Source organism: Globicephala melas, chromosome 10 (genome assembly GCF_963455315.2).
Source record: "Globicephala melas chromosome 10, mGloMel1.2, whole genome shotgun sequence".
Lineage (NCBI taxonomy): Eukaryota > Metazoa > Chordata > Mammalia > Artiodactyla > Delphinidae > Globicephala > Globicephala melas.
Genome location: NC_083323.1, coordinates 51,723,771 through 51,750,944, shown reverse-complemented (window position 1 = coordinate 51,750,944; position 27,174 = coordinate 51,723,771). Strand labels below are relative to the sequence as shown.

The window sequence follows — 27,174 nt, the reverse complement described above, 5'->3', positions numbered from 1 at the left end:
TTGTAAATTCTTATACATAGCATAATATGGCAGCATTAAATTTATTAGAGCATATTTACTAAATTCAGCGGTTTAGAGAGAAGGTTTTGAAACCACAGATCTCTTTTTTTTTTTTTTTTTCTTTTTGTGGTACGCGGGCCTCTCACTGTTGTGGCGTCTCCCGTTGCGGAGCACAGGCTCCAGACGCGCAGGCTCAGCGGCCATGGCTCACGGGCCTAGCCGCTCCACGGCATGTGGGATCCTCCCGGATCGGGGCACGAACCCGTGTCCCCTGCAACGGCAGGCGGACTCTCAACCACTGCACCACCAGGGAAGCCCAGATCTCTTTTTTTTAAGCTTTTATAAGTTGGCAATGTCTACATGACTATAATCATTAAAAAAAGTTGCTTTGAAGAGTTAGTACTAATGGATAATAATAGTAGAAGAATTCAAACTCTTAAGATTTCCCAGTCAAAATGGTAGAATTGTTAGTGTCTAATGTTAGTTTAAAAATGACTCCTGGGACTTGCCTGGTGGCACAGTGGTTAAGAATCCGCCTGCCAATGCAGGGGACATGGGTTCAAGCCATGGTCCGGGAAGATCCCACATGCTGCAGAGCAGCTAAGCCCATGTGCCACAACTACTGAGCCTGTGCTCTAGAGCCCATGAGCCACAACTACTGAGCCCCAATGCCACAACTGCTGAAGCCCGCGTGCCTAGAGCACTGCAATGAGAAGCCCACGCACCGCAACGAAGAGTAGCCCCAGCTCACTGCAGCTAGAGAAAGCTGGTGCGTGGCAATGAAGACTCAATGCAGCAAAAAATAAAAAATAAATAAATAAAATAAAAATGACTCCTATGATTGGTCTTTGACCCATACCTAAGTTTAGAGTTTTCCCTCTTAGGTGGTTGGTTTTAAATTGAAGTATTGATCATTTGTAGGAAGAAGATGTTGACTTCCTGGCCAGATTTTCTAAACTGGTAAATGGAATGGGACAGTCATTGATAGTTAGCTGGACTAAATTAATTAAGAATGGGGATATCAAGAATGCTCAAGAGGCACTACAAGCTATTGAAACAAAGGTGGCACTGATGTTGCAGCTCCTAGTTCATGAGGATGATGACATCTCTTCTAACATTATTGGATTTTGTTATGATTATCTTCATATTTTGAAACAGGTAAGTCCTTATTTTAATCTTTTTGTCCAGTAGATAATATAGAAAAGCAATAGAGAATTGGAAAATACAGGAAAAATGAAAACAAGAAAATACTCATAATTCTACACTCTAATGACATTTACTGTTAATTATTAATGTATTTTCATCTTTTTTTTTTCTTTAAACTTCTTAGCCAAAAAACAGAAATGGCCAGGTTCTAAAATTCACTAGACTAAAAAGCTTCAGAATTAGTTATAGGTTTAGGGGTTTTTTTAATTTTGAATCTGTGTTTATTTCTTTTTCTTTTTTTAAATCTTGGCTGCTTTGCACGGCTTACGGGATCTCAGTTCCCCGACCAGGGGTTGAACCTGGGCCCCAGCAGTGAAAGCGCCAAATCCTAATCACTAGACCACCAGGGAACTCCATGAATCTGTTTATTTTTATTTATTTATTTTTTTGGCTGTGTGGCATGTAGGGTCTCAGTTCCCCGACCAGGGGTTGAATCCGTGCCCCCTGCATTGGGAGCGCAGAGTCTTAACCACTGGACCGCCAGGGAAGCCCCCTCTGTTTATTTCTAAATACAGTAGAAATTTTGTTAAACATGGTTCATTTTTTTTTTTTTTTAATTATTTAATTTATTTATTTTTGGCTGCGTTGGGTCTTCGTTGCTGCATACGGGCTTTCTTTAGTTGTGGCGAGCGGGGGCTACTCTTCATTGCAGTGCATGGGCTTCTCATTCTGGTGGCTTCTCTTGTTGTGGAGTCCAGGCTCTAGGCATGCAGGCTTCAGTAGCTGCAGCATGCGGGCTCAGTAGTTGTGGCGAGTGGGCTCTAGAGCGCAGGCTCAGTAGTTGTGGTGCCCGGGCTTAGTTGCTCCATGGCATGTGGGATCTTCCCGGACCAGGGTTCACACCCGTGTCCCCTTCATTGGCAGGCGGATTCTTAACCACTGCACCACCAGGGAAGTCCCCGTGGTTCGTTATTTTAATTACATATGCATCATTTCTTATAAACAATTTTTTTTTACAATTAAAAGTTTCCCCCTAGAGAGTTGCTTCCAATAATAGACCTTAAAATGTAGAAGGTATGAACCTCCCATATTATATTGATAGCATGTAGCCTTTTAAAGAATTAGTGATTTCTCATTATGACATTAGGTGAGAGCCATTCCTATTTTATTGATATTTACATAGAATTAGTTGAATTGAGTCAAGCTTAAAATAATTTTTTTCCAAACTGAGTTTAGCTTCTGTTATAAACCTAATATGTTTCTGCATGCATATTTTAAGAAATTTTAGGCAATGTGGAAAGGTATGAAGAAAGTTAAAATTGGTATCAGTATTGATAGTCCCACTGTGTATCTCATAATGGATTTCTAGGCTTTTTTGGCCTTGTTTAAAAACAAAGTGAGATCATACTTTGCTGTTCTATAATCTACTTCTTTGCTGAATACATTTATAAGTGCCTTTTAAAATCAAATTCATCTACATGTCTTTGCCTACATGTCAAGTTACTTACTAGAAGTGAAATTGATAGATCTTAGGTTAGGTACATTTCATATATAGAAATGTACTGTCAAACTGCCCTCCAGAAAAGCTGTGTGCATGTTTGAAAAGATCTTAACTGATCAGAAAAATATTCTGATAAGCAAGTATAACTTTAGGAAAGCTAATAAATGATTGCTTTCTTTCAACAGCTTACAGTGCTCTCTGATCAGCAAAAAGCTAATGTAGAGGTAATTGACTTCTTTTTGTTTCTTTTAAACCAATAATAGAATCTACATCTGCAGTCTGCCTTGAAATGTAGCTTAATTTCAAATTATATGAAATTAAAGGAGACTGACAAAAGGTATTTTGTTCTTAATTTTAGGCAATCATGTTGGCCGTTATGAAAAAATTAACCTATGATGAAGAATATAACTTTGAAAATGAGGTAAGAATTTTGCATTGAGGAGAAATCAGTTTTAATTTTGTTTACTTACATCAAATTAATATTCCAAGTTTTGATTATCTTAAAAAATTAGTCTTGGGGTTTTGTTTTTGTTTTTTGACTGCATTGGTTCTTCATTGCTGCTCACGGGCTTTCTCTCTAGTTGTGGCAAGTGGGGGCTACTCTTCTTTGTGGTGCATGGGCTTCTTGTTGCGGTGGCTTCTCTTGTTGCGGAGCACAGGCTCTAGGCGTGCAGGCTTCAGTAGTTGCAGCACACAGGCTCAGTAGTTGTGGTTCATGAGCTCTAGAGCGCAGGCTCAGTAGCTGTGGCGCATGGGCTTAGTTGCTCCACGGCATGTGGGATCTTCCCGGACCAGGGCTTAAACCCGTGTTCCCTGCATTGGCAGGTGGATTCTTAACCACCGCACCACCAGGGAAGTCCCTAGTCTTGTTTATATTGACCTCTACTTAGGTGAAATTAATGGAAACTTTCATAATCCTTCATTTTTTTGTATTTTGTCCCTCTTTAAAATGACCCTTTTAAAAACACTTTGTAGCATTGAACTTCATAAATATTGACAGTATTATTGGTGATCATATTTCACTTTATATTTAGTAAGAGTGATCAGTTGAAGCCCAGTTGATGGACCTCAGATCATAATTGTCTGTGGGAGAGTAGGAATGAGGTACTTAACCATCTCTGGACTTGTTCTGGTTGAAGACTTGTCCAGGGTTGTCAGTGAGTCAGCTTCTCATCAATCACAAGGGTTATCGGTGCTTTCTAGCAACTCAATGATGGCACGTACTGTCTAGTTGTGTGCTAACGTGTTCTGTTACCCACTTCAGGCATTCAAAAACTTCTAACTGTAAAAGAATAATGGTGATGATCACCAACACACCATGCACTTATGAAGTGCTAGGCTCATTACATATAATATCTTCAATCATGTGATATTATTGCAGTTCTTAAAGTGGACAGTGAGATACAAGGAGTGTAAATAAGATGCCAGAGTTCTCACAGAGCCCTACATGAACCCATCCTGGCTTAGACTCTTGTTTTTGTTTTTTCCCCAAAGCCTTGCATTATCTGTCCTTTGCTTAATTGTCCCTCAATAACTCTTTCCTGTTAGACTTTTGTTTTTAACATCCTCCCTATGCTATTTCTGGCTCTAGGCTTTCATGGTCTAGGGCCGTGTTCAGAAATAATTATTTGTGAGCAGGAGGGGAAAGGCTACTAAGCATAGTACATTTTCCTACATAAATAAATATTAATGAAAAAATAAAAGTGTATTAAATTTGTAAATACAAAAACTAGTGAGAACTCACCATTTTATGTGTTTTAAGATCTTTTATGTTTTTTAATGGAATTTTTAAAATATCATAGGGTGAAGACGAAGCCATGTTTGTAGAATACAGAAAACAACTGAAGTTATTGTTGGACAGGCTTGCTCAAGTTTCACCCGAGTTACTGCTGGCTTCTGTTCGCAGAGTTTTTAGTTCTACCCTGCAGTAAGTTTGTTACGCTGTTTCTAACAAGTCACCTCTTTCCTTTTCTCCCTGATGATGGTCTACCATAAGTGATTCACGTGACTTATTAATTTATGTTACTTATGAAGATCTTACGTGTATCTCTGAAACAATGCACTTGCCTCTGATTTATCTTGATTCTTGGGGGGAAATACTGCTCTTTGGAATGTCAATAAAATGGATTTCATTAGTTTTGTATACTTTTGTGATATGAATTATGTTGCCTGGCAAAATTAACAATTGCTGTGACTGTTTAATAATTAAAGAGGCTTCGGTTGGTGTCTTTTTATCCCGTGCATCACTAGTTGTATAGAAAGTTTATATTCAGATTTCACCGACATATTATATACCTTGGTAGGAATTGGCAGACTACAAGGTTTATGGAAGTTGAAGTGGCAATAAGATTGCTGTATATGTTGGCAGAAGCTCTTCCAGTATCTCATGGTGCTCACTTCTCAGGTGATGTTTCAAAAGCTAGTGCTTTGCAGGATATGATGCGAACTGTAAGTATACTAAAGATAATTTATTTTGAACATAATTTTCTGTTTTCATATAAGCTAATGTGAGTTCCTTAATTGTTAGAGCTTAATATATGTTAATACTGGGACATTTTGATGTTGCAGTAAATAAGGATAGATTTCTTAACTTTTTCCTGCTCCAGTTGGTAACATCAGGAGTTAGTTCCTACCAGCACACATCTGTGACATTGGAGTTCTTCGAAACTGTTGTTAGATATGAAAAGTTTTTCACAGTTGAACCTCAACACATTCCATGTGTACTAGTAAGTATACACTTTACTCTCAACTTTTATTTTCCGTGTGTTTCAGCTAATGAGCAGATAGTATTCTATCTTTCTTTTATTACTTTTTCCAGAGCCAGAAGCTCTCAAAAACTCTTCAACACACTGACACTAACCCCTCCTCCATTCCTTTAAAATGGAGTGTCTAGTCAGTTATTTAAAACAAATACTCAAGGGCCTGTTTGTGTGTAGTGTAGGCTTACTTTTTATATGTACCTAGTTCTTCCCTTCTAGAGCTAAAAAGTAGAATTTGGTATGAACAAAAATGTGTCATGACAATAGCAATAAAAGCCTTAAATAAGTACAGAAATAGTAAAAGTGTCTCTGTTTCTTTAGATGGCTTTCTTAGATCACAGGGGTCTGCGGCACTCTAGTGCAAAAGTACGGAGCAGAACTGCTTACCTGTTTTCTAGATTTGTCAAATCTCTGAAGTAAGTACAAAATTTCATCTATAATGTTTAATTCTTGTTTTTAAGATTGTTAAATAAGATGTAAATTATTTTCTAAGAGCCTGTGGTAGATTTGGTCTTTTCGTCCTAAGGCTTTTGTAAAATTTTGGTGTTCCTTTTTGTATCATGATGTTACGATTTCTTTTCCTTCTCTTTAGCCAGGTACTTTGTTCATCATTAAACAGTGATTTGTTTGAATATTTTTGTATGTAACACCTGTCATCACTAATGACATTAGTTACTTAACGGTTTTACTGCTGTAGATAACTCTATGGCTTCTGTGAAATTCTAAAGATGATACTCCTTGGAAATACATTTTGAACTTAATCTGTTTTATATTGTATTGTTCTTTACTAGTACCAGCTTTTGGTATGAAAACTACTTATTCTTAGGCTTATAAAATCATAGTTTAAAAAAATCATAGCTAGTCTGAATGATCACATGTGACTACCTTAGCACTGAACTTTTTTTTTTAGTTCTGCCTTAAAGAGGGATTTGGCATTTCCGCACTTTGCCAAGCACTGTTATTTATGTAATTGTGGTTTTCCTTTTTGCCTTTATTCAGTAAACAAATGAATCCTTTCATTGAGGATATTCTGAATAGAATACAAGATTTATTAGAACTTTCTCCACCTGTAAGTATCTATCCTTCTGAGTGATAAGTTTTCCCCAATATTGAGGCTACATATCCCTTTAGCCTTTAGTGTTAATGCCTTTGGGTGTTTTTTTTTGTTTGTTTTGTTTTTGTTTTTTAAAGTGTGGATGGAGGGTGTGCAAGGGTTAGTTTTGTTTACCAAAACTCTGTTGAGATACAGTAAACAAAACATAGTAATAGAAATAGAAAGGAATCAAAATTTGACTGATAGATTTAGCAGTGTGAGATATGGTCTGCTCTCTGTACTGTTAAATGCCAGTGAAGTGTTTTTTGGAGAAGGAAAATTCGGTTTCTAAATTATTCTCTTTGTTTAGTACTATGATCACATTAGCCATTCTCAGTGACTGCTACTGGTAGACTGAAGTTTTTCTGTGAAACTTCTGGCTTGGGGTAAAATTTAAATGCTGGTTGATCTGTATATTTCGGTGTTTATTTCACTAGACAGATTTAAGTTGAGATACTTTGTAAGCACATTTTGACTGATACATGTTTTTGTGTAAAGCAAAATACTGACCTTGACATTTCTTTTTCATTTTGATGAAAGTTATTACTAGAGCTGCCACTTGAAAAGTGTTAAACATAAAATAATATTTTGGGTTTTTAAAAAATAAATACCAGTATTCAGGGTACAAAGGTATATAATTTCATTGCTTGAAAGGTTACTAGTACATTATATGGTTAAATTATCTTTGCCTACATATTAAAGAAACATATATATTAAAATACTTCATGGGACTTCCCCTGTGGTCCAGTACGTAAGACTCCACACTCCCATTGCAGGGGGCCCAGGTTCAATCCCTGGTTGGGGAACTAGATCCTGCATGCATGCTGCAACTACAAGTCCGCATGCCACAACTAAAAGATCCCGTGTGCCACAACTAAGACCCAGTGCAGCCTAAATAAATAAATTTATATAAAAAATAAATAGGGGGCTTCCCTAGTGGCGCGGTGGTTGAGAGTCCACCTGCTGATGCAGGGGACACAGGTTCGTGCCCCGGGTCCGGGAGGATCCCACGTGCCGTGGAGCGGCTGGGCCCATGAGCCATGGCTGCTGACCCTGCGCGTCCGGAGCCTGTGCTCCACAACAGGAGAGGCCACAACAATGAGAGGCCTGCATACGCAAAAATAAATAAATAAATAAATAAATAGGGACATTCTCTTTTAAAAGATGAGGTCTTTTTTTTTAATAATAAGACTGCCACATAATTTATCTGTTTTAAGACAAGGCTTTTAAATAATTTCTGAACAGGGAGCTTTAATGTTAGAGCTAGAGGGGCCTCTGATATTTTCCCCCTCCTCCTGGCCTCTCAGACTGCATAAATGTGAAAAATAACAAACTCGGGCTTCCCTGGTGGCGCAGTGGTTGAGAGTCCGCCTGCCGATGCAGGGGACACGGGTTCATGCCCCAGTCTGGGAAGATCCCACAGGCCTCGGAGCAGCTGGGCCCGTGAGCCGTGGCTGCTGAGCCTGCGCGTCTGGAGCCTGTGCTCCGCAACGGGAGAGGCCACAACAGTGAGAGGCCCATGTACCGCAAAAAAAATAAATAAATAAAAATAAATAACTTAATTAAAAAATAACAAACTCATTAATAAAAATGGATCAATATATAGATGTTTGCTTATGCTTGAATGAGATCTTTTTTTTTCACTTGCAGTCTTATTTTCAGATGTTCTAAAGTAACTGTTGTGTATGTGTGTGTTTATTGTGTGGTGTTTATTGTTATTTAACTCTTAAACACTCTTGAAAGTATTAACTTGTGTGGCCTTTTTCCTAACATTCAAAGCACGTTGTATACCTGATTGTTAGCCTCCTAATAATAAATAGGTTTTACAAAAGAAAACAAGTTAGAAAACTAACAGTTACATTATATGACCATTTATGAAGTCTTGTTAGGGGTAGAATTAGACCCATGATCTTTTGACCTCTAATTCCACTTGTTTTCCATTATATGATCCTGGGAAAAATTTTATAAGTACTCAGTCTTCTTTTTAATAATGAGTTGATGTGATAGATTAAATCTCCTGTCCCTCTTGTACTTATTCTCATTTAAATGAGAGGAAATGAACAAAGAAAAACTTCAATAAGACTAAATTTCATTTTAGGAGAATGGTTACCAGTCTTTGTTGAGCAGCGATGATCAATTGTTTATTTATGAGACAGCTGGAGTGCTGATTGTTAATAGCGAGTACCCAGCAGAACGGAAGCAGGCATTAATGAGGAATCTGTTGACTCCACTCATGGAGAAGTTTAAAATTCTGTTAGAAAAATTGATGCTGGCGCAGGACGAAGAAAGGCAGGCATCTCTTGCAGACTGTCTCAACCACGCTGTTGGATTTGCCAGGTGAGTGATTGCATTTAAATTTGTGAAGTGATTTTTTCAACATACACAGAATCATTTGCTTGGATTTTTCTAATTGGGCATGCATATCTATGTTTCCAAAACTAGATTGTCCAGAGAATTGTCTAAATTGTTTCTTTTCTAAATTAATTGAATTAGATTTAACTGAAGAAGGAATTAGGTCATGTAACATTCTGCATTTCTGACTTGACAGTTATCTAAATGCTTAACTCCTCTGATTTCTTTGTTATAAATTGCTTACTTATTTAAGGAGGTTAGTCTAAGTATTTATATACCAATGACATCAAGGGATCAGTTTTGGAACCTTAAAGAGAAGGTGCTGAGGCTTCTTTTTAGTTGTTACATTGTGTCCTGAAGACCACCCAAGCTGCCCTTTCTTTCTGTTTATTGGCAAATAATAACAGCATGAAAGTTATCGTGATTGCTAATTAGAAGCTACACAGAGAAATTGCTCTGCAGAAGACTTCAGTGAAAAAGCTTATGTTAAAGATGTTGTATAAATAACTTGATTCTAAGATTGTTTTAAATATAAATTGGTAGTTTACAGATTGTGTAGTATAGCCTATTCATAACAAATAGATTTTTTTTCTCTTTTCTTCATAAGTTGTCAGCAGGATTTTAGTAAAACATTTAGGTGGACTCACATTTGAGAGATTGTATTAATTACATTTCATTCATTCATTTAATTTTAACTTGAGCTCTTTCTGGAATGGTAACTGGAAGCAATAGTTTACAAATAACCATATCAGCTAAAGCTAGACGTAGCTGTGACATGGAAAATAAAGAAATGGCTTCTTTGTTTTGTCAGTTTTGTAATTTGTTGTGTGTTGTTTTTGACTACTCCATAAAACATTTGAAGAATAAACTTAAAACTAGTTACCTGATAATTGTTTATATAGTCGAACCAGCAAAGCTTTCAGCAACAAGCAGACTGTGAAACAGTGTGGCTGTTCCGAAGTTTATCTGGACTGTTTACAGACGTTCTTGCCAGCCCTCAGTTGTCCCTTACAAAAGGATATTCTCAGAAGTGGGGTTCGCACGTTCCTTCATCGCATGATTATTTGCCTGGAGGAAGAAGTCCTTCCGTTCATTCCATCTGCTTCAGAACACATGCTCAAAGATTGTGAAGCAAAAGACCTCCAGGAATTCATTCCTCTTATCAACCAGATTACAGCCAAATTTAAGGTACCACAAACCTTCAGAGCTCAGAGAATTTCCTGACTTTAAGATCTCCTGACTTCAAGATTAGATGTATTCATCTTTAGGTATATTTTAGCATTTGACCCTTGCTTTTTTTTTTTTTTTAATGAGTTTCTTGGGGGCATGGATCATAGGTATTTTTATCATCCCCAATGTCTGCAACACTGCCTGACACATAGGAAATGCTTAAAAGATGTTTTAATAAGAACAGACCTTTTCTGTTCTATGCAGCAGAAGAAAGCTATTAATCTGGTATTTTAGAAAAGCAAATAAAACAGCATTGAATAATAAATGCCTAAAGAATAAATTTTAAGCCCTGTAATTTGGGTGCCCAAGTAGTTTAAAAATAATTCAGTGTCAGTTTTATGTACAAGGAAATGTAACCTAAGCATAAGTTGGCTAATATAAATTACTAACACTTACATAGTGTTTTCTGTGTTCAAAATCTGTTCAGAGCATTTTCTTATACATTCATTTGATCTTTGTAACAACCCTAGAAGTTAAGTATTGTTGTTTTAAGGATGAAGAGACTGAGACACAGAAGTCAAGCAATTTGCTCAAGGGCATGTAAAGCCTGAGAGTCAATCATATAAATTCATTTATAATTTAGCAGTAGAATTCATTTATTGAGAATTTAAATTTGAAAATAATCCATGGCAATATTTGATTGTGAAATATGTCTGACTCCATGTTATTTGAACCTGAATCTTGAACTGCAGGAAATGGGTTGAACTTAACGATCTTGAGGCTTTCAATACTGTTATGCTCTATAGATTTTTGTCTTAACATTGATATTTGCTAACAAAATTATGTAAATATGTGTCCTAACTAGAATCTCTAGAAAAAGGCTTTATGTAAAACACGTTTTTTCTAAGTTTCGTATTACTAATTTTCTTATTTCTGAAATAGTAATAGTTGCTTCATCTCTTCAGATACAGGTATCCCCATTTTTACAACAAATGTTTATGCCTCTTCTTCATGCAATTTTTGAAGTTTTGCTCCGACCAGCAGAAGAAAACGACCAGTCTGCTGCTTTAGAGAAGCAGATGTTGCGCAGGAGTTACTTTGCTTTCCTGCAAACAGTCACAGGCAGTGGAATGAGCGAAGTCATAGCAAATCAAGGTGGGGATGCATGCAGTGCCTAAATCGTCTAAGTACTTGTCACAGTTGTATATCTATATGAGCAAGAGCTAGTTGGAGTAAACACTAAACTTTTGAAGTAGTTATATGGTGGCCCCAAAGATGACATTTTATTACCATCAGGGTGGGAATCATTTTCACATAGAGGACCTTAAAATTAACTTGTATTCAGTTCCCATTTTCCTAAAGCAGTATTCCTTTTTTTTTTTTAAGTTGATTTACAATGTTGTGTTAGTTTCAGGTATACAGTGAAGTGATTCAGTTATACACGTATATACATATCCTTTTTCAGATTCTTTTCCGTTATAGGTTATTACAGCATATTGAATACAGTTCCCTGTGTTATAAGTAAATCCTTGTTGTTTATCTGTTTTATATATAGTAGTGTGTATGTGTTAATCTCATACTCCTAATTTATCCCTCCCTACCTTCCCCTTTGAAACCATAAGTTTGTTTTCTATGTCTGTGAGTCTGTTTCTGTTTTATAAATAAGTTCACTTGTGTCATGTTTTAGATTCCACGTATAAATGATATCATACAATATTTGTCTTTCTCTGTCTGACTTACTTCACTTAGTATGATAATTTCTAGGTCCATCCATGTTGCTGCAAATTGAAATATTTCATTCTTTTTTATAGCTGAGTAATATTCCATTGTATATATACCCCACGTCTTCTTTATCCATTCATTTGCTGATGGACATTTAGGTTGCTTCCATGTTTCGGCTGTTGTAAATAGTGCTGCTGTGAACATTGGTGTGCATGTATCTTTTCTAATTAGAGTTTTCATGTTTTCCGGGTATATACCCAGGAGTGGGATTGCTGGATCATATGGTAACTCCACTTTTAGTTTTTTTAAGGAACCGCCAGTTTTTTAAGGAACTGTCCTTCATAGCGGGTGCACCAATCTACATTGCCACCAACAGTGTAGGAGGGTTCCCTTTTCTCTACACCCTCTCCAGCGTTTATTATTTGGATACTTTTTGATGAGGGCCATTCTGACCAGTGTGAGGTGATACCTCATCATAGTTTTGATTTGCATTTCTCTAATAATTAGCAATGTTGAGCATCTTTCAATGTGCATGTCTGTTTGTCTTTGGAGAAATGTCTATTTAGGTTTTCTGCCCATTTTTTGACAGGGTTGGCTTTTTTGTTGTTGTTATTGAGTAGTATGAGCTATTTGTATATTTTGGAAATTAAGCCCTTGTCGGTCTCATCACTTGCAAATATTTTCTTCCAGTCCATAGGTGGTCTTTTCATTTCGTTTATGGTTTCCTTTGCGGTGCAAAAGCTTATAAGTTTGACTAGGTCCCATTTGTTTATTTTTGCTTTTATTTCTTTTGCCTTGGGAGACTGATCTAAGAAAATATTGCTATGATTTACTTACTTGTTTGTTCATTTATTTAAGTAAAGTGCTTTTTTTTTGGCTGCTTTGTTGCTGCGCACAGGCTTTCTCTAGTTGTGGTGAGTGGGGGCTACTCTTCGTTGTAGTACACAAACTTCTCATTGCAGTGGCTTCTCTTGCGGAGCACGGGCTCTAGGCACACGGGCTTCAGTAGTTGCAGCATGTATGCCCTAGAGTGCATGGGCTCAGTAGTTGCAGCACACAGGCTCTAGGGCACACAGGCTTCAGTGGTTGTGGCCCACGGGCTCAGTAGTTGTGGCTCACAGGCTCTAGAGCACAGGCTCAGTAGTTGTGGTGCGCAGGCTTTGTTGCTCTGCAGTATGTGGGATCTTCCTAGACTAGGGATTGAACCCATGTCCCCTGCATTGGCAGGCGGTTTCTTAACCACTGTGCCACCAGGGAAGTCCCCCAGCTCTTGGTTTTATTGACTTTTCTGTTTTTTTTTAAATCTCTGTTTAGTTCCTCTCTGATCTTTATTTCCTTCCTTCTGTTGACTTCAGATTTTGCGTGTTCTTTTTCTAATTCTTTTAGCTGGTAGGTTAAGTTGTTTTTTGAGGAAGGCCTGAATCTCTATAAACTTCCCTCCTATGACTGCTTTTGCTGCATTCTATAGATTTTCATATGGTTGTGTTTTCGTTAGCATTTTGGTATTTTTTGATTTCCTCCTTTTTTTTAGTAGCATGTTGTTTAGTCTGCATGTAGTTGGAGTTTTTTTTTGTTTTTCTTCTGTGGTTGATTTCTAGTTTCATGCCATTGTGGTCAGAAAAGATGCTTGAAATAATTTCTATCCTCTTAAATTTGTTGAGGCTTGTTTTGTGTTCTAGTATGTGGTCTATCCCAGAGAATGATCCATGCGTGCCTAAAGCTGTATTAATTGGTTCTTTCATAGTATACATAGTGTGATAGCTACTTGCCAGAATTGACCTGATAATTAAATCTTACTGGCCACTTAGCTGTTTTGAAATTTAAAATAAATGAGACTATATAGATCAACATAGAATATTTTGCTATATGGAAATCCAGAGGGCAAGATAATAAGAGAAAAGTAATTTTTCAATGTTTTATGCTTAAAATTTAGGAGGCACATTAATAAAAACTGAGGATCTTAGCAACTCTGTAATTGTTTTTGTTATGTTACTATATATGAAGTGAGAGCTTCAGGTTGCCTTTCTAGTTCTTTATGAGATTGAACTCAGTTTTTTTTTCTTTTCAGGTGCAGAGAATGTAGAACGAGTGTTGGTAACTGTTATTCAAGGAGCAGTCGAATATCCAGATCCAATTGCCCAGAAAACGTGTTTTATCATCCTTTCCAAGTTGGTAGAACTCTGGGGTAAGATGATTTAGAAAAAAAAAAAACTTCATTCCCCAACCTGTTTCCTAAGACAAGAGAGATGAAATGGGATCCTGGCCCTAACATAGACAGGAGCTGGGAGTTGATTTTCACCAGTGATAAATTAAATGACTTTCTTTTCATACAAGATGAAAATCTGAATTCTCTTGACAGGAGGTAAAGACGGACCAGTGGGATTTGCTGATTTTGTTTATAAGCACATTGTTCCCGCATGTTTCTTAGCACCTTTAAAACAAACCTTTGACCTGGCAGATGCACAAACAGTATTGGTAAGCACCTAGGAGTCTCTGTTTACTTTATGTACATCTCATGTGTTCTAACTCACAATTTCTTTTTTAATGCCAGGTTGGTTATATTAGATTTCAATGCCTTTTTAAAACAAAAAAAATTTCAAATTAGAATTCATTTTTTAAAAATTGATACCTTTTGGACCTTTTGATTCTTAACTAAATCTTGATGTTAAAGTTGAATGTATAAAATCCAACTCCTCCAACTTTAACAGCCAAGACTCTTTTTCTAGGACCATGAAAGGGTACATGATACAAACATTTTTTTAAAGCTTGATTGAGTTATTAGTTTCCTGCCTCTACTTTCATTCTAAAACTTGGCTTAATGGTTTTTTCCTAATTATTAAGAGTAACTTTCGGGCTTCCCCGGTGGCGTAGTGGTTGGGAGTCCGCCTGCCAATGCAGAGGACACGGGTTCGTGCCCCGGTCCGGGAAGATCCCACATGCCGCGGAGTGGCTGGGCTCGTGAGCCGTGGTCGCTGGGCCTGTGCGTCCAGAGCCTGTGCTCCGCAACGGGAGAGGCCACAGCAGTGAGAGGCTCGCGTACCGCAAAAAAAAAAAAAAAAAAAGTAACTTTCTCTTCCTCATTTGATAGTTTCCCCAAATCTCATCTTCAGAATGCTTAATGTCAAGCAGTTGCCCTTTACTCACTTACCCAGGACCTAGTAAAAGCTAGATTTCTTAATTATCATGTACTGCATTAAGACAGCATTTTTGTATTTTTCTATTTTTAAAATTTTCTATCTAACCCATTTGTTCCATCTGCCTGCCTGTTACCTTTCCTTTCTCCATCACTTTTTTTTTTTGTAAATTTATTTATTTTATTTTTTTAATTTATTTTTGGCTGCATTGGGTCTTTGTTGCTGCACACAGGCTTTTTCTAGTTGGGGCGAGTGGGGGCTACTCTTTGTTGCAGTGCGTGGGCTTCTTATTGTGGTGGCTTCTCATTGCAGAGCACAGGCTCTAGGCGTGCAAGCTTCAGTAGTTGTGGCACACTGGCTCTGTAGTTGCAGCTTGCGGGCTCTAGAGCGCAGGCTCAGTAGTTGTGGCATATAGGCTTAGTTGCTCTGTGGCATGTGGGATCTTCCTGGACCAGGGATTGAACCCATGTCCCCTGTATTGGTAGGTGGATACTTAACCACTGAGCCACCCAGGAAATCATTCCATCCCTTCTTTGGAGGTAAATGTTAATGAGCAGTGGCCAGGGAAATAAAAAGAAAAGTTGTAACAGTAACCAAGAATTGACTATATTAAAATTCTTAAACTTGTTTCTCACAGGCTTTATCTGAGTGTGCAGTGACGCTGAAAACAATTCATCTCAAACGGGTAAGCTTTGTACTCCCTGCCCCTTCGTTTTCAGCTCACATGCTTATTGTTATAGTTTTTTTTCCTTAATTAATTAATTTATTTATTTATTTTGGTGGGCTTCTCATTGCGGTGGCTTCTCTTGTTGTGGAGCACAGGCTCTAGGCGCATGGGCTTCAGTAGTTGTGGCACACGGGCTTTGTTGTTCTGCAGCATGTGGGATCTTCCTAGACCCGGTCTCAAACCCGTGTCCCCTGCATTGGCAGCCGGATTCTTAACCACTGCGCCACCAGGGAAGTCCCTTATTTGTTGTAGTTTTGAGTATGTCTTGTTCTTGAAAGCTATATCTTTTATAAAAGTTAACTTCAGTTCTGACTTTTTTGGATGTGAGGGGTGGGTCGAATGAAAATAGTAGTATCCTTTATTGTCTTTCATATTTGGGGTAACAGGAAGGTTAAAATGTATGTTTGTTTGGTTTGACAAAGAGTGAGAAAAATTTTAACCAGAATTTCACGATCTAGATTTCACTACCTCGTGGTTCTTCACAGATTTGTCCAACTTCTTAGTATTACAGATTGGTTAGAACACTTTACTACTTCAGAATGTTGTACTGTCCTTGTCAGTTTAACCATTTGTATAAATTATAAGTGATTCTGGGCTGAATCTATCTGGTGTGTTGTTTGCTTTATACAGTATTTTAAATAATAATGAGTTGACTGCCAATATTTGAAAATCAGGTAGCTTTTTTTTTTTTTTAAACAAAAATTTCTGTCTCCAACTTCACAAAGCTAGGATGCCAACACAGGACTAGCATTCCCACATAGTTGCAGTCATCTAATGAGTCTTCCCTCAGTTGCCTAAAATAAAAGCATGACGTCTTGTTCAGAGTCTCCGTATAGCCCCCTCTTTGTTTGAACTTGAATTTTTGATTCCAAAAGAGATTTGAAGGGTTTTCAATCAAACATTTTCTCTGTGTGCTAGGGTGAGGGGTATGTGTTTTGGGGCTGCAGGAGACCTGTATAAAGATGAATAAAAAGTGCCCCAATATTTGTGGAGCTTAGAATCAGGGGAGACCAGTACCTAAAAACTCAATTGGATGGATTAAGTAAGTACTTTAACAGAGGTATATTAAACTAATACATTTGTATTAAATGTAACATGGTGGGACTAAAGATGAATGAGCAGCTTTGCCTATGAGGGCAGTCTAAGACAGCCGTTGAAAAGAGGGGGTATTTTTCTGTTTTTCTGATAGACCTTGAAACAAATGTACATTCATCGGGCTGACCAGGAGGAGCTGGCACTCTGGGCAAAGTTATGCGGTGGGTGTATGAAGACAGATCAGATGTCACATGGTAGACTTGGTAGAAAATAGTGTTATCCCGTTTAGCTAAAGCATGGAGGTAGAATAGCTAAAAACCAAAACGGAACTAGGTGTGTGTTACATGTGAAAAGTTGGTAAGTCAGTAGTCAGTGGGGTTGAATTTAGGAGAGCTAAGTGGAAAAAATGTTCACAGGGCACTTTGATATACGGGTCTAGAGCAGTTAGAACTAAATACTGATTTTGGAGTCCTCAGGTTGTAGTTTGCTAAGATGAAGTAGTAGGAATGAATGAGACTTTCTAAGACCAGGATAGAAAGAACTTTGGCTAAAGCAAGAGTCAAGAGAAAGCTAGAAGTAGAACCAAAGGAATGAAAGTTAAGGGAAGAGAGTCATGAAAGAGGAGACTAGTTGACATTGTTGGATGCTAGAGAGTCAAGGAGGATGAGGAATAACAAACAGTAAGAATGATGTTTACAATGCAGAAGTATTTATCTTGTCCTTAGAGCTGTTATTTAGATACACAGAGAATTGAATCAAATGGAACATATTAGAAAACGTTTTGCTTCCTTGTTCTGTTTTCTCATTTATCTACCTGACTGACTTTCTCTTGAGGTTTACGTTTACTTTTCCTCATTAAAAAAAAAAGTATACTCCATTTTTAAGTGGTAACAGTGGGGTTATATGCAATGATGAGCAGTGAGTGGGCAGTAAGTATAGGGAGAGTAGACTAAAGGAAAAGGTGAGATATTAATGCAGGGGGAAGTACATTGAGGAGAGTTGGATTGATTTCATTTTGATAACTGTTACTTTCATTTGGACTAGATTGGAGTCATTAACATATTAAAGCCTTTAAGTCAGATTCAAGTTTGAAAGTGAAATAGCTGGGTTTTTTGTTTTTCTTTTTTTTTTTTTTTTAAGTATTGGATTTATTGCATTTGGTCGAGGCCACCGTCTCAGAAACAAATTGCTATAGGAAAACCGTTTTCAAATTGTATCTTAAGTTCCTTTGTAGCTGTTGAGAAGGTGTAGGGCTTAGGGGTTAGTTTGTGGAATTCTCCCTTCCCTCTACCAAGTTTACCCTTAAAAACCCACAAAACTATTAGAGTTTTAGCATCTAGCAGTACCAGCAGTTGGCAATGAAGAGCAATGGTTTTAGAAGTCAGGTGACCTGCTTTTTACTTAGTACAGACTTAATTAACAGCAAATTAGCCAAATCACCCTATCTTTCTGGGTATTGGTTTCCTTACCTGGCTACTAAATTCCTGTTTCCTAGTTTATTGAACTGGAAGGGAGAGGGGGTGTACTTTTATTGCTGTTATCTCCCGACATAGCATTTTGTTCTTTCTTGCTTGTATTTTAGTTTCTAAAGATGTTCATTATCCTGGCACTACCCACAGGCTTCCCCTTGCACACCCATAGACACCCTATAGTCCACCCAATGGTAGATTGAACCAGAAGCCCCTCTCTTTGCTTTCTCCTTTCAGTGCATGGAACCAGGCTTTGGCGTTGTGACTTCCTGCATTTAGAAGAGTATTTGTTTAATCTTTAGCACTGCATAACTAGCACTAAGTAATGTGAACGTGTCCTCAGTGCTAAGTGCTATTCTAACAGCTTTACGTTTCTTAACTCATCCAAGCCTCACAATAACTCCATTTTTCAGGTGGGGAAACTGAGGCTCAGAGAGGTTACATAACTTGCACAGGTTACTAGAAATTTGCCAGAGCCAGGATTCAAACCAAAGCAATCTGGCTCCCGAGTCTGTGTTCTTAATCACAATACCATTTTGTGTTTAAAGTATACATATGTTGTTCCAATTTAATTTTCAGGGCCCAGAATGTGTTCAGTATCTTCAACAAGAATACCTGCCTTCCTTGCAAGTAGCTCCAGAGATAATTCAGGTAAGATCTGTCCTAGTGGATTTTCCTCTTAATTAAAGAAATAGAGCTATGTAATTCAATCTAAATTTTGATTCAAGGAAGCCAAACTACATTCTCCTTGATTTACTATGTATAGGATAGCAAAAGTCCAAATGTCAGGGGGCCTATGAAATTGAATGAGAAAAAAACTTTTTATTTTCACTACCTTTAACAGAAATTTAATTTCCTACCATTGTGTAGGGGACAAATCACAGTAGTATTTGCATTGCCTGTGATGTTGTCACCCGTAGAAATCACAGATATTTTTATATCGCATTAGTTGTTCCACAGATCTCGAAATATTATTTATATTCACCTTTTTGAAATTATGAGTTATTAGAATATGCCACTAGACCTTGTTATCTAAATCAATAAGTCTTATTCTTCTACCACATGTCACAAATACATTTGATAACCATAATTCATTGAATTAGCTTCCTTTGTAACCCCGTGTGTCACAAGTATGTTTTTTAAAACATTCTGCAAGAAGTCCAGCAGGCTCCCCCAGACTGCCAGAGGGGGCTGTGGCACACGAACCTCTGCTCTGAAAGTTTGTGCCAGGTAGTTCATTTTACACAGGCCAAGCTCACCAGTGCTTAATTTGTGAATCTGAAACCGTATTTTGAGGTAAGTGCCTGGAAAGCTATCTTACATTTTTGCACTCTTTCAGAGTGATTTTTATGATGGCATTCGATTGTTTTCTGGATGCATAGTTATCCAGACCTGTTGTCCAATAGCACATAATTCTAATGAGGTAGAAACAGATCTCACATAAGAGTAATCATAAAACTCATTTTTAGTGAATTTATGATCTCTTATTTTATGACATATCTTTAACTTGAAATTAATTTTCTCAGTTATCATTTGTTACACAAGTAAATTAGTATTTTATGAAAACAATACATTACTAATTACTCATATGATCTTAGTGCACCTCAAAAATAGAAATATACCAATTTTGAATAATATCAGTAGTTTCCCAGATTGCTAAATGAAGCAAAATTATTTTTTCTTTTTTTCTTTTTATTGGAGTTTAGTTGACTACAGTGTTGTGTTAGTTTCAGATGTACAGCAAAGTGAATCAGTTATACATATACGTATATCCACTCTTTTTTAGATTCTTTTCCCATATAGGCTATTATAAAGTATTGAGTAGAGTTCCCTGTGCTATACAGTAGGTTCTTATGAGTTATCTATTTTATATATAGTAGTGTGTATATGTCAGTCCCAATCTCCCAATTTATCCCTCCCACACACATACACATTTCCCCTTTGGTAACCATAAGTTTGTTTTTGGAGTCTGTTTCTGTTTTGTAAATATGTTCATTTGTACCCTCTTTTTAGACTCCACATGTAAGCAATATATGATATTTGTCTTTCTGTGTATTATATTTCTATCTAATAATTTGCTTATAAAAGATAATGGTTCCCAGTTTTCCCTTTTTCATATGCCTTCTGACAGCACTTTTTGCACAATCCTTTTTTTTTTGTTTTGGCCGTGCCAGGTCTTAGTTGTGGCATGCAGGATCTTTTAGCTGCCGCCTGTGGGATCTTTGGTTGCAGCATGCAAACTCTTAGTTGCAGCATGTGGAATCTAGTTCCCTGACCAGGGATCGAACCCAGGCCCCCTGCATTGGGAGGAGGGAGTCTTGGCCACTGGACCACCAGGGAAGTCCCTGCACAATTTTATTGAAGAGAATTTTCTCTTTTTCTCTCAGTCTGGCTCCGCTCAGTTACCCTCTTACTAGATGAAAACAGCCATAGCCATGTGGTTTTTGTCCCACCCACCCTTCTGAGGCAAGAGTCAATCTTGCCCAGGAGGCCATGTTCTCAAAAGTGAAAGCAGCCTCTCTGACAAGTATTACATTTGAAAATGCCATATAACCTTTTTGGTGAGGAACTGTTCAGGTTAATTAATTGATAAATTATAATATGAATCCTAGAGATTTGAAGCAGCCTAAATGCTCATTGATGGGTGAATGGATGAGTAAAATGTGGTATATACGTACAATGGAATACAATTGGGTCTTAAAAAAAAAAAAAGGAAATTCTGTCATATGCTATAACGTGGATGAACCTTGAGGATGTTATGCTAAATGAAATAAGCCAGTCACAAAAAGAGATGCTGCATGATTCCACTTATTATGAAGTATCTAAAGTGGTCACACTCATAGAAACAGAAAGCAGAATGGTGGTGGCCAGGGGATGGGGGCTGGAAAAAGGGGAAAAAGGGGAGTTGTTCAATAGGTATAGAGTTTCAGTTTTGCAAGATGAAAAAATTCTAGAGATCTATTGCATGACAGTTGTCTATAGTTAACACTGCTGGTACTATACACATAAAAATGGTTAACATGGTCGATTTTATTTTTTTAATCATAATTTAAAAAGAATACTGTGGTTTTGAATTATGATGAATTTAATACAAATGGACTCATTCTTTTCTCTCTCCTCCCCTCCTGGCCCCCCCAGGAGTTTTGCCAAGCGCTTCAGCAGCCTGATGCTAAAGTTTTTAAAAACTACTTAAAGGTAGGTATTTGGAAAAACTTATATATCTTCATACAATTAGGTGATGTTCCAGAGCCAAGAGAGAATATATATTACAGGATACTGTGTCATACTGTAGTTTGATCAACAGTTACATATTTGGGGATCTCTTTGCTCTAAAACCTGCTTCTAAGAATCCATGGTTAATAGATGTTACACTTCAGAGTTTTCTGTAAAGCCCCTTTCAACTGAGCTCCTACAAAAGATTATAGAAAGTCAGATAAGCAAACTGAATGTGTATGTGCCTGAGCATGTTGGTATGAAAATGTAAGTTTCCTTTAAGTTTTGTGATGTAATTAAACAGGAACTAGAGGACTGGGAGAACAAGTAATGTTTATGAACAGCTGCCCATATTGAGTTGAAAGGAAGGAGCTAAAAATAAAGAAACAAGTATGAATTACTTGGTTATATCCTATCTTGAAACTTTTGAATTGCAAAATGGACAAAAAGTAGAATCCTCAGATTTGGCCATTAAGGCTCTTTTTACATTCATAAAATCACCAAATTAAAACAAACCAACCAATCAACCTCCAAGTTGGCAAGAAGTACCAAATATGTATTTGGTATTCATTTTTACAGTTAAATCCATGAAGCAGGTATCTTGCTTTCACCTGGGTAGTCAGTCATTCAGTACTCCATGACTGCTTTTTATGTAACACATACTATGCTAACTGCTGCAAATACCAATGAGTGACTTTCCTTGCCCTCAAGGAGCTCATGGTCTGGAAATAAAGTTACAGTGTGACAGGATGAGGAACTATTCTTTATTTTTATTTATTATCTTCATTCAGCAAATTTGAGGGTAAAGCACTGTGTTAAATTTCTTAGGGGCAGGTAACTTAATGGCTCCCTCGTTCTTTTGCCCATGGCATTCAAGTCAAGGGGCTTTGCTGATAAATAAATGTGCTATCCTTTGACTTTGGTGCTAAGTTTGTCAGCTTAAACTGACAAAAGAGTTTGTGAGAAGATAGAGTTACTGTCTCATTGAGAACCCTCCCCTCTCCCATTTCCCCATAAAAGCAAAGTGCCTGTGGAGGTAACCTCTGTTAAGTAAGAGATCAATCACACTGGATTAAAGGACTAAAAACATTGTAACTCTCTGTTAGAGGTATCTGTTATAGCAGATGTGTGTACATTGTAGCAGGCTTGTGCCCCAAACATATTCATCCAAACAACATTTATAAAGTCTTCCTCCCCAGCCCAGCTTCTCTTCAGTGATAGCGTTATTCTTCTAGTTGGAAAAAAGGAAGTTCCTTCTTTTGTGCCTACTCTGTTCCTATCTGATTGATCCTTAGGTCTTGCTGATTGTTTCCTCCTTGCTAACTTCCTTTCTGTCTCTACTGCTGCCACTCTGGTGTAGGCTTCTTATCTCACTCTGATTTCCCTTCCATTGTTCTATCCAAGCTGATCTGTTTGAAAACATTGAACAGTCCTCTGAAATTCCTTCCTCTTCCTCATAATCTTCATAACTTATTGACTAAAAAGTACATATTTCTTAGTTTGGCATTTAGGTGTGTTTTTTTTTCAGATTCTGATCTCAGACTACCTTTCTGGTTTCTCTTGCAGGAACAGTCTTTACTATTCTTGCTGTTCTTCAAGAATTCTGCCTTATTAGCATGCTTCGCCTTTATGAATTCTACCCATTCTTCTAGGCTTATCTCAAGCATGGCCTCTTTGTAGGGCTATTTTTTGCTCTATATTGATGATTCTTTTCTCTCCACTTAGTCAATAGACAGTTAATAATTGTTAAGTGAATGTCTGACCTACTAGGTGTTAGCGATATAATGACGAATGTGGTCCTTATCCATAATGAGCTTACTGCCTGCTATTTATTCTTTCGAATACTCACTTAACATGTACCCAACTATGGAAGGTAGTAATACTGAGCCAGTGCCTAGCACAGCCTCTAGCCTACTCGTTCATAGTCTCAAGTGTTGAATTGGAAGTATTTTTTCATAATCAAATAAATAAATAGTTAAGAGATAGCAGCTGCTGTCTTTAGCTTTGACTTGCTTGTTTCTTCCTCAAAATTTAATTTCCTAGCATTAACTTTGACAGTAGTGCCAATCAGCAAAAAGGTGTCAAGAGCATCTTTTCCTCTGACTGCTTGAATCTCACAGCATTGGAGGTGATACCATATTTTCACTAGTAAATGGCAACATAAGTTATCTCTAGACCTTATCAAGTTGTCCAGAAGAGAATGTTCCTGACTTGCATTATGTGTGGATTTATGGAGTATATTAAATGTTTTACATAATCTATTGTATTTTACAAAAGAGTGACTAGCACCCAGTAACCTGGAGCCATTCTTCAGGTAAAGGTGATAATCTTCTGACATCAGTACTAATTGTACTAATACTTTATTTACAGGTGTTTTTCCAGAGAGCAAAGCCCTAAGGACTGGATCTCCCTGTGCCTACTTCATGATCAGGAATTCCAGTTAATAATTTATAAAGAAACAATTGTTGTGTGCCATTCACACTGGTCTTTTTAACACTGCTTTGCGCTTATTGCAGTATATGCATTGGGATTTTTCTGTAAAATGGGTGTAATTTTCCCTAAATTACTGGTATGTGACAACTAGAGAAGTTGCTTGCATGCCAATTCAAATCGTTCTATATAAAAATGCTGTTATAAGATACAGCAGTTATCCTAGTACCTTTTTTTTTTAACTTGAAAATTTAAGTCCTTTATAAAGACCATAGCAGGAAAACAGTGTACTTTTTTTTTAATTGCTGAATATAAAATGTTTGAAAATTTTAATTTTCTTTTATGTGTGCAGACTCATCAAATATGGGGGAAATACAACAAATCAAAACTAATTTTTTGTAGATAGCCATTACATTTCTTTAAACCGTTTCAATGCCAATGTGTATTCTACAAAAGAGAATGGTTTCATAAATTAACTGATTGAAGAGTAGGTGCTGGTGTTATACATTTTTTATAAAAAAAAAGGAAATAAATTTTACGTAGTGAAATCTACTGAGTCTTCTTTGGAATTATTATAAATACTGGAGTCTTATTTTCTCATCTCTCCCTGATTTCCCATTTAAAGGATTGCACATATAAGTGTATGGATGATTTATTTAATTATGCTCCTAGAAGATTACATGTGACTTAGTTCTATTAAATAATTCAGAATCCTTTTTTTAAGTGAACTAGAAAAAGCCTGTGTCAGTATGTTGATAGAATTAAAAATCTAATATTTTCCATCTTACTAGATTTACTTAGGGCACAATATACCTATGTGTTTATGATGCTTGTAAGTAGTAGCTGCCCGTTTAGTTCCCCTGCCTTCCCCCATTTTTATTCATGACTATGCAGGAAACCAAGAAGACAAATAATATCAGTAGTAGTATTGGAAAATTAAGAAACGGTGGACAAAACTGAGCAGCACACTTACTATAGCCATCATTTAAGTTTAAATTTTAAAAGCCCAAGTAAGGTTTTAGGGTGGTTGAGGGTTTTTTTAAACCTTTGGCCCATGTGGTCCCTAGAGGTTTCATGGATGGGCTTCAGTGGTCTTCTAAATTCCCTAAAATTATATTCAAAATTTTGCACATAAATCTTTTCCTGGTGTTAATTCCAGAAGAGATTATAAATATTTTCCTTACATCATAGAATAAAGGTACTAAACTAAGTTGCAGTTAATTATAAAAATAGATCAGTGGAATGTATATTATACAGTCAGCCCTCTGTAGGTGCAGGTTCCACATCCATAGTTTCAACCAACCTTAGATCAAAAACACTTGGGAAAAAAAACTTCCAGAAAGCTCCAAAAAGCAAAACTTGAATTTGTTGCACTTGGGAACCATTTACATAGCATTTACGTTGTGTTAGATATTATAAGTATTCTAGAGATAATTTAAAGTATATGGGAGGATGTGCGTGGATTACATGCAAATACTATGCTATTTTATATAAGAAACGAGCATCCAAGGATTTTGGTATCTGTGGAGGTCCTGGAACCAGTTCCCTGTGGATACTGAGGGATGACTGTACTTAAATAAAAATGGTTTTAAAAATAGATGAGTGGGGCTTCCCTGGTGGCGCAGTGGTTGAGAGTCCGCCTGTCGAGGTAGGGGACACGGGTTCGTGCCCCGGTCCGGGAGGATCCCACATGCCGCGGAGCGGCTGAGCCCATGAGCCATGGCCGCTGAGTCTGCGCGTCCAGAGCCTGCGCGTCCGGAGCCTGTGCTCCGCAACGGGAGAGGCCACAACAGTGAGAGGCCCGCACCGCAAAAAAAAATTAAAATAAAAAATAAAATACGGCATTGTTTCTCATCATCAAAAAAAAAAAATTAAAAAAAAAATAGATGAGTGAGAGCTAATTGTTTCTTTTACAGTGAGAGAGATCATTGCATCTATTGCAGTGATCTTTGAACTAATTGTCCAAAGTATACTGAATTGCATAGCATAGTAGTTAAGAGCTTAGACAGGCTCAGGATCCAGATTAAGTAGGTTCAAATAGCAGTGCTGCCAGTAATTGGTTTCAGCAGTTACTTGAGCAGGTTAAATAACTTCTCCCTGCCCCAGTTTCCCCATCTGTAAAGTAGGGGAAATAATGATAACTACCTCATAACTAAGAATTCAGTAAGTTAAACATGAAAAGAGCTTACTACAGCATCTGCAAATGAAGGCTTGATAATAGCTATTGTTATTGTACTGTTTATTCCGTGTATGTAAAGGCAACACCTCCTTTTCCCCTGGTTCTTTAAAGCCCTTCAGGAGATTAACAAGTTTTCAGAGCTAAGAGAAATCAAAACGTGGGAATTAAGAGTCTGTAACAGAAATTAAAACTTCATGTTATCTAATCATGTGTAATAATTCCCACCTTCCTTCCCTGAAGTTGCCTAGCGCACTTTACTTAGGGAGTACCATAGCAATTAGGAAACTGTTCCACCATGAATTACCTTTTCTGTATTGTTCTTAGTCTCCAAAAGCAAACACCCAAATAATTGTCTCAAGGGTGAATCTCATCTGTTAACAGCCTCATTGAGGCAGTAAGACTGAGCGATTTGTATGACTTAACTATGGAACTACAAGAGTTTTATGAGGCCTGGTATAGTTCTGTGCCTAACAGTTTATTTAAATCTTAAATACTAATATTAATTGGTTCACAAACGGCTTGATCTTTAAGAAAATGTATTTCAGTGTTCCTCACTCGTGGTAAACATGTGAATCAAGGCCTTCAGCTAATCACATTTTCTCCCATTCACCTTTGAGATGTGAGTTATAAGGAACTTGGACAGGTTCTCTTCTTGGCATTAGATAGGGGACAACTAAAATTGGTGGGAATGTAAGCAGTGAATAGATTGTTGTTACAGTAGAATGATTCCATCACTTAAACATTGTTTAAAGGTTTAATCAATTCCTTTGTAACAAGCATTACAGTGGTCTTATCTCCACTGTATATATGATATGTGATTAAACAGGCTTACAGAGGTTTTTTAAAAAATGACTTAAAGTCAGTATTTGGCAGGGAGAGCTGGGACTGCAACCCTAGGTCTATTCCATTCAAAAGCCTCTGCTCTTAACCACTCTGCCATAGCTTCCTATTTCACTGCCGGCTCCTATAGTTCTCATCTGGGAAGAACTCCCTCCTTCCGCCTCCCTCACCCAGAAATTTAGCCCTTATCTGCAGAGGTCTCTTCGGCCTCTCTGCCTCTCGTTAGGCTGAGAAGGGCTGCAGTTCTGTCAGTGGGCAACAAGGATCACTCGGGAATAGCTGCTTGAGATCCTAGCGGCACGAATACTGCAAGGGGACCTGATTTTAGTCCCTAGATTCTCCAGTATTGCCATTTTCCAAAATACCGTCTAAAAAGAGGGAATTAAATGAGCTTATTTACATTA

At 37.4% G+C, this 27,174-nt stretch overlaps 1 protein-coding gene across 6 annotated transcripts in view; it reads left to right on the top strand.

Moving 5' to 3' along the window:
• XPOT (exportin for tRNA) overlaps positions 1 to 24,303 on the top strand; it is a 134,639-nt gene extending 110,336 nt beyond the window's left edge. For 4 of the 6 annotated variants that reach the window (XM_060306519.2, XM_060306518.2, XM_060306517.2 and 1 more), the window contains 17 exons: positions 922 to 1,158; positions 2,833 to 2,871; positions 3,006 to 3,068; positions 4,450 to 4,574; positions 4,951 to 5,095; positions 5,254 to 5,373; positions 5,728 to 5,822; positions 6,406 to 6,475; positions 8,598 to 8,836; positions 9,754 to 10,039; positions 10,987 to 11,176; positions 13,812 to 13,928; positions 14,103 to 14,218; positions 15,515 to 15,562; positions 18,688 to 18,759; positions 21,247 to 21,303; positions 23,692 to 24,303. In XM_060306519.2, the coding sequence (XP_060162502.1) occupies positions 922 to 1,158; positions 2,833 to 2,871; positions 3,006 to 3,068; positions 4,450 to 4,574; positions 4,951 to 5,095; positions 5,254 to 5,373; positions 5,728 to 5,822; positions 6,406 to 6,475; positions 8,598 to 8,836; positions 9,754 to 10,039; positions 10,987 to 11,176; positions 13,812 to 13,928; positions 14,103 to 14,218; positions 15,515 to 15,562; positions 18,688 to 18,759; positions 21,247 to 21,303; positions 23,692 to 23,718 (2,046 nt within the window). In that variant the 3' untranslated portion in view covers positions 23,719 to 24,303. Of the gene's footprint in view, positions 1 to 921; positions 1,159 to 2,832; positions 2,872 to 3,005; positions 3,069 to 4,449; positions 4,575 to 4,950; positions 5,096 to 5,253; positions 5,374 to 5,727; positions 5,823 to 6,405; positions 6,476 to 8,597; positions 8,837 to 9,753; positions 10,120 to 10,986; positions 11,177 to 13,811; positions 13,929 to 14,102; positions 14,219 to 15,514; positions 15,563 to 16,793; positions 18,660 to 18,687; positions 18,760 to 21,246; positions 21,304 to 23,691 lie in introns of those variants that run through there. The other 2 variants (XM_030866404.3, XM_030866408.3) reach the window with 2 other exon arrangements.
• The last annotated feature ends 2,871 nt before the right edge of the window (positions 24,304 to 27,174 follow it).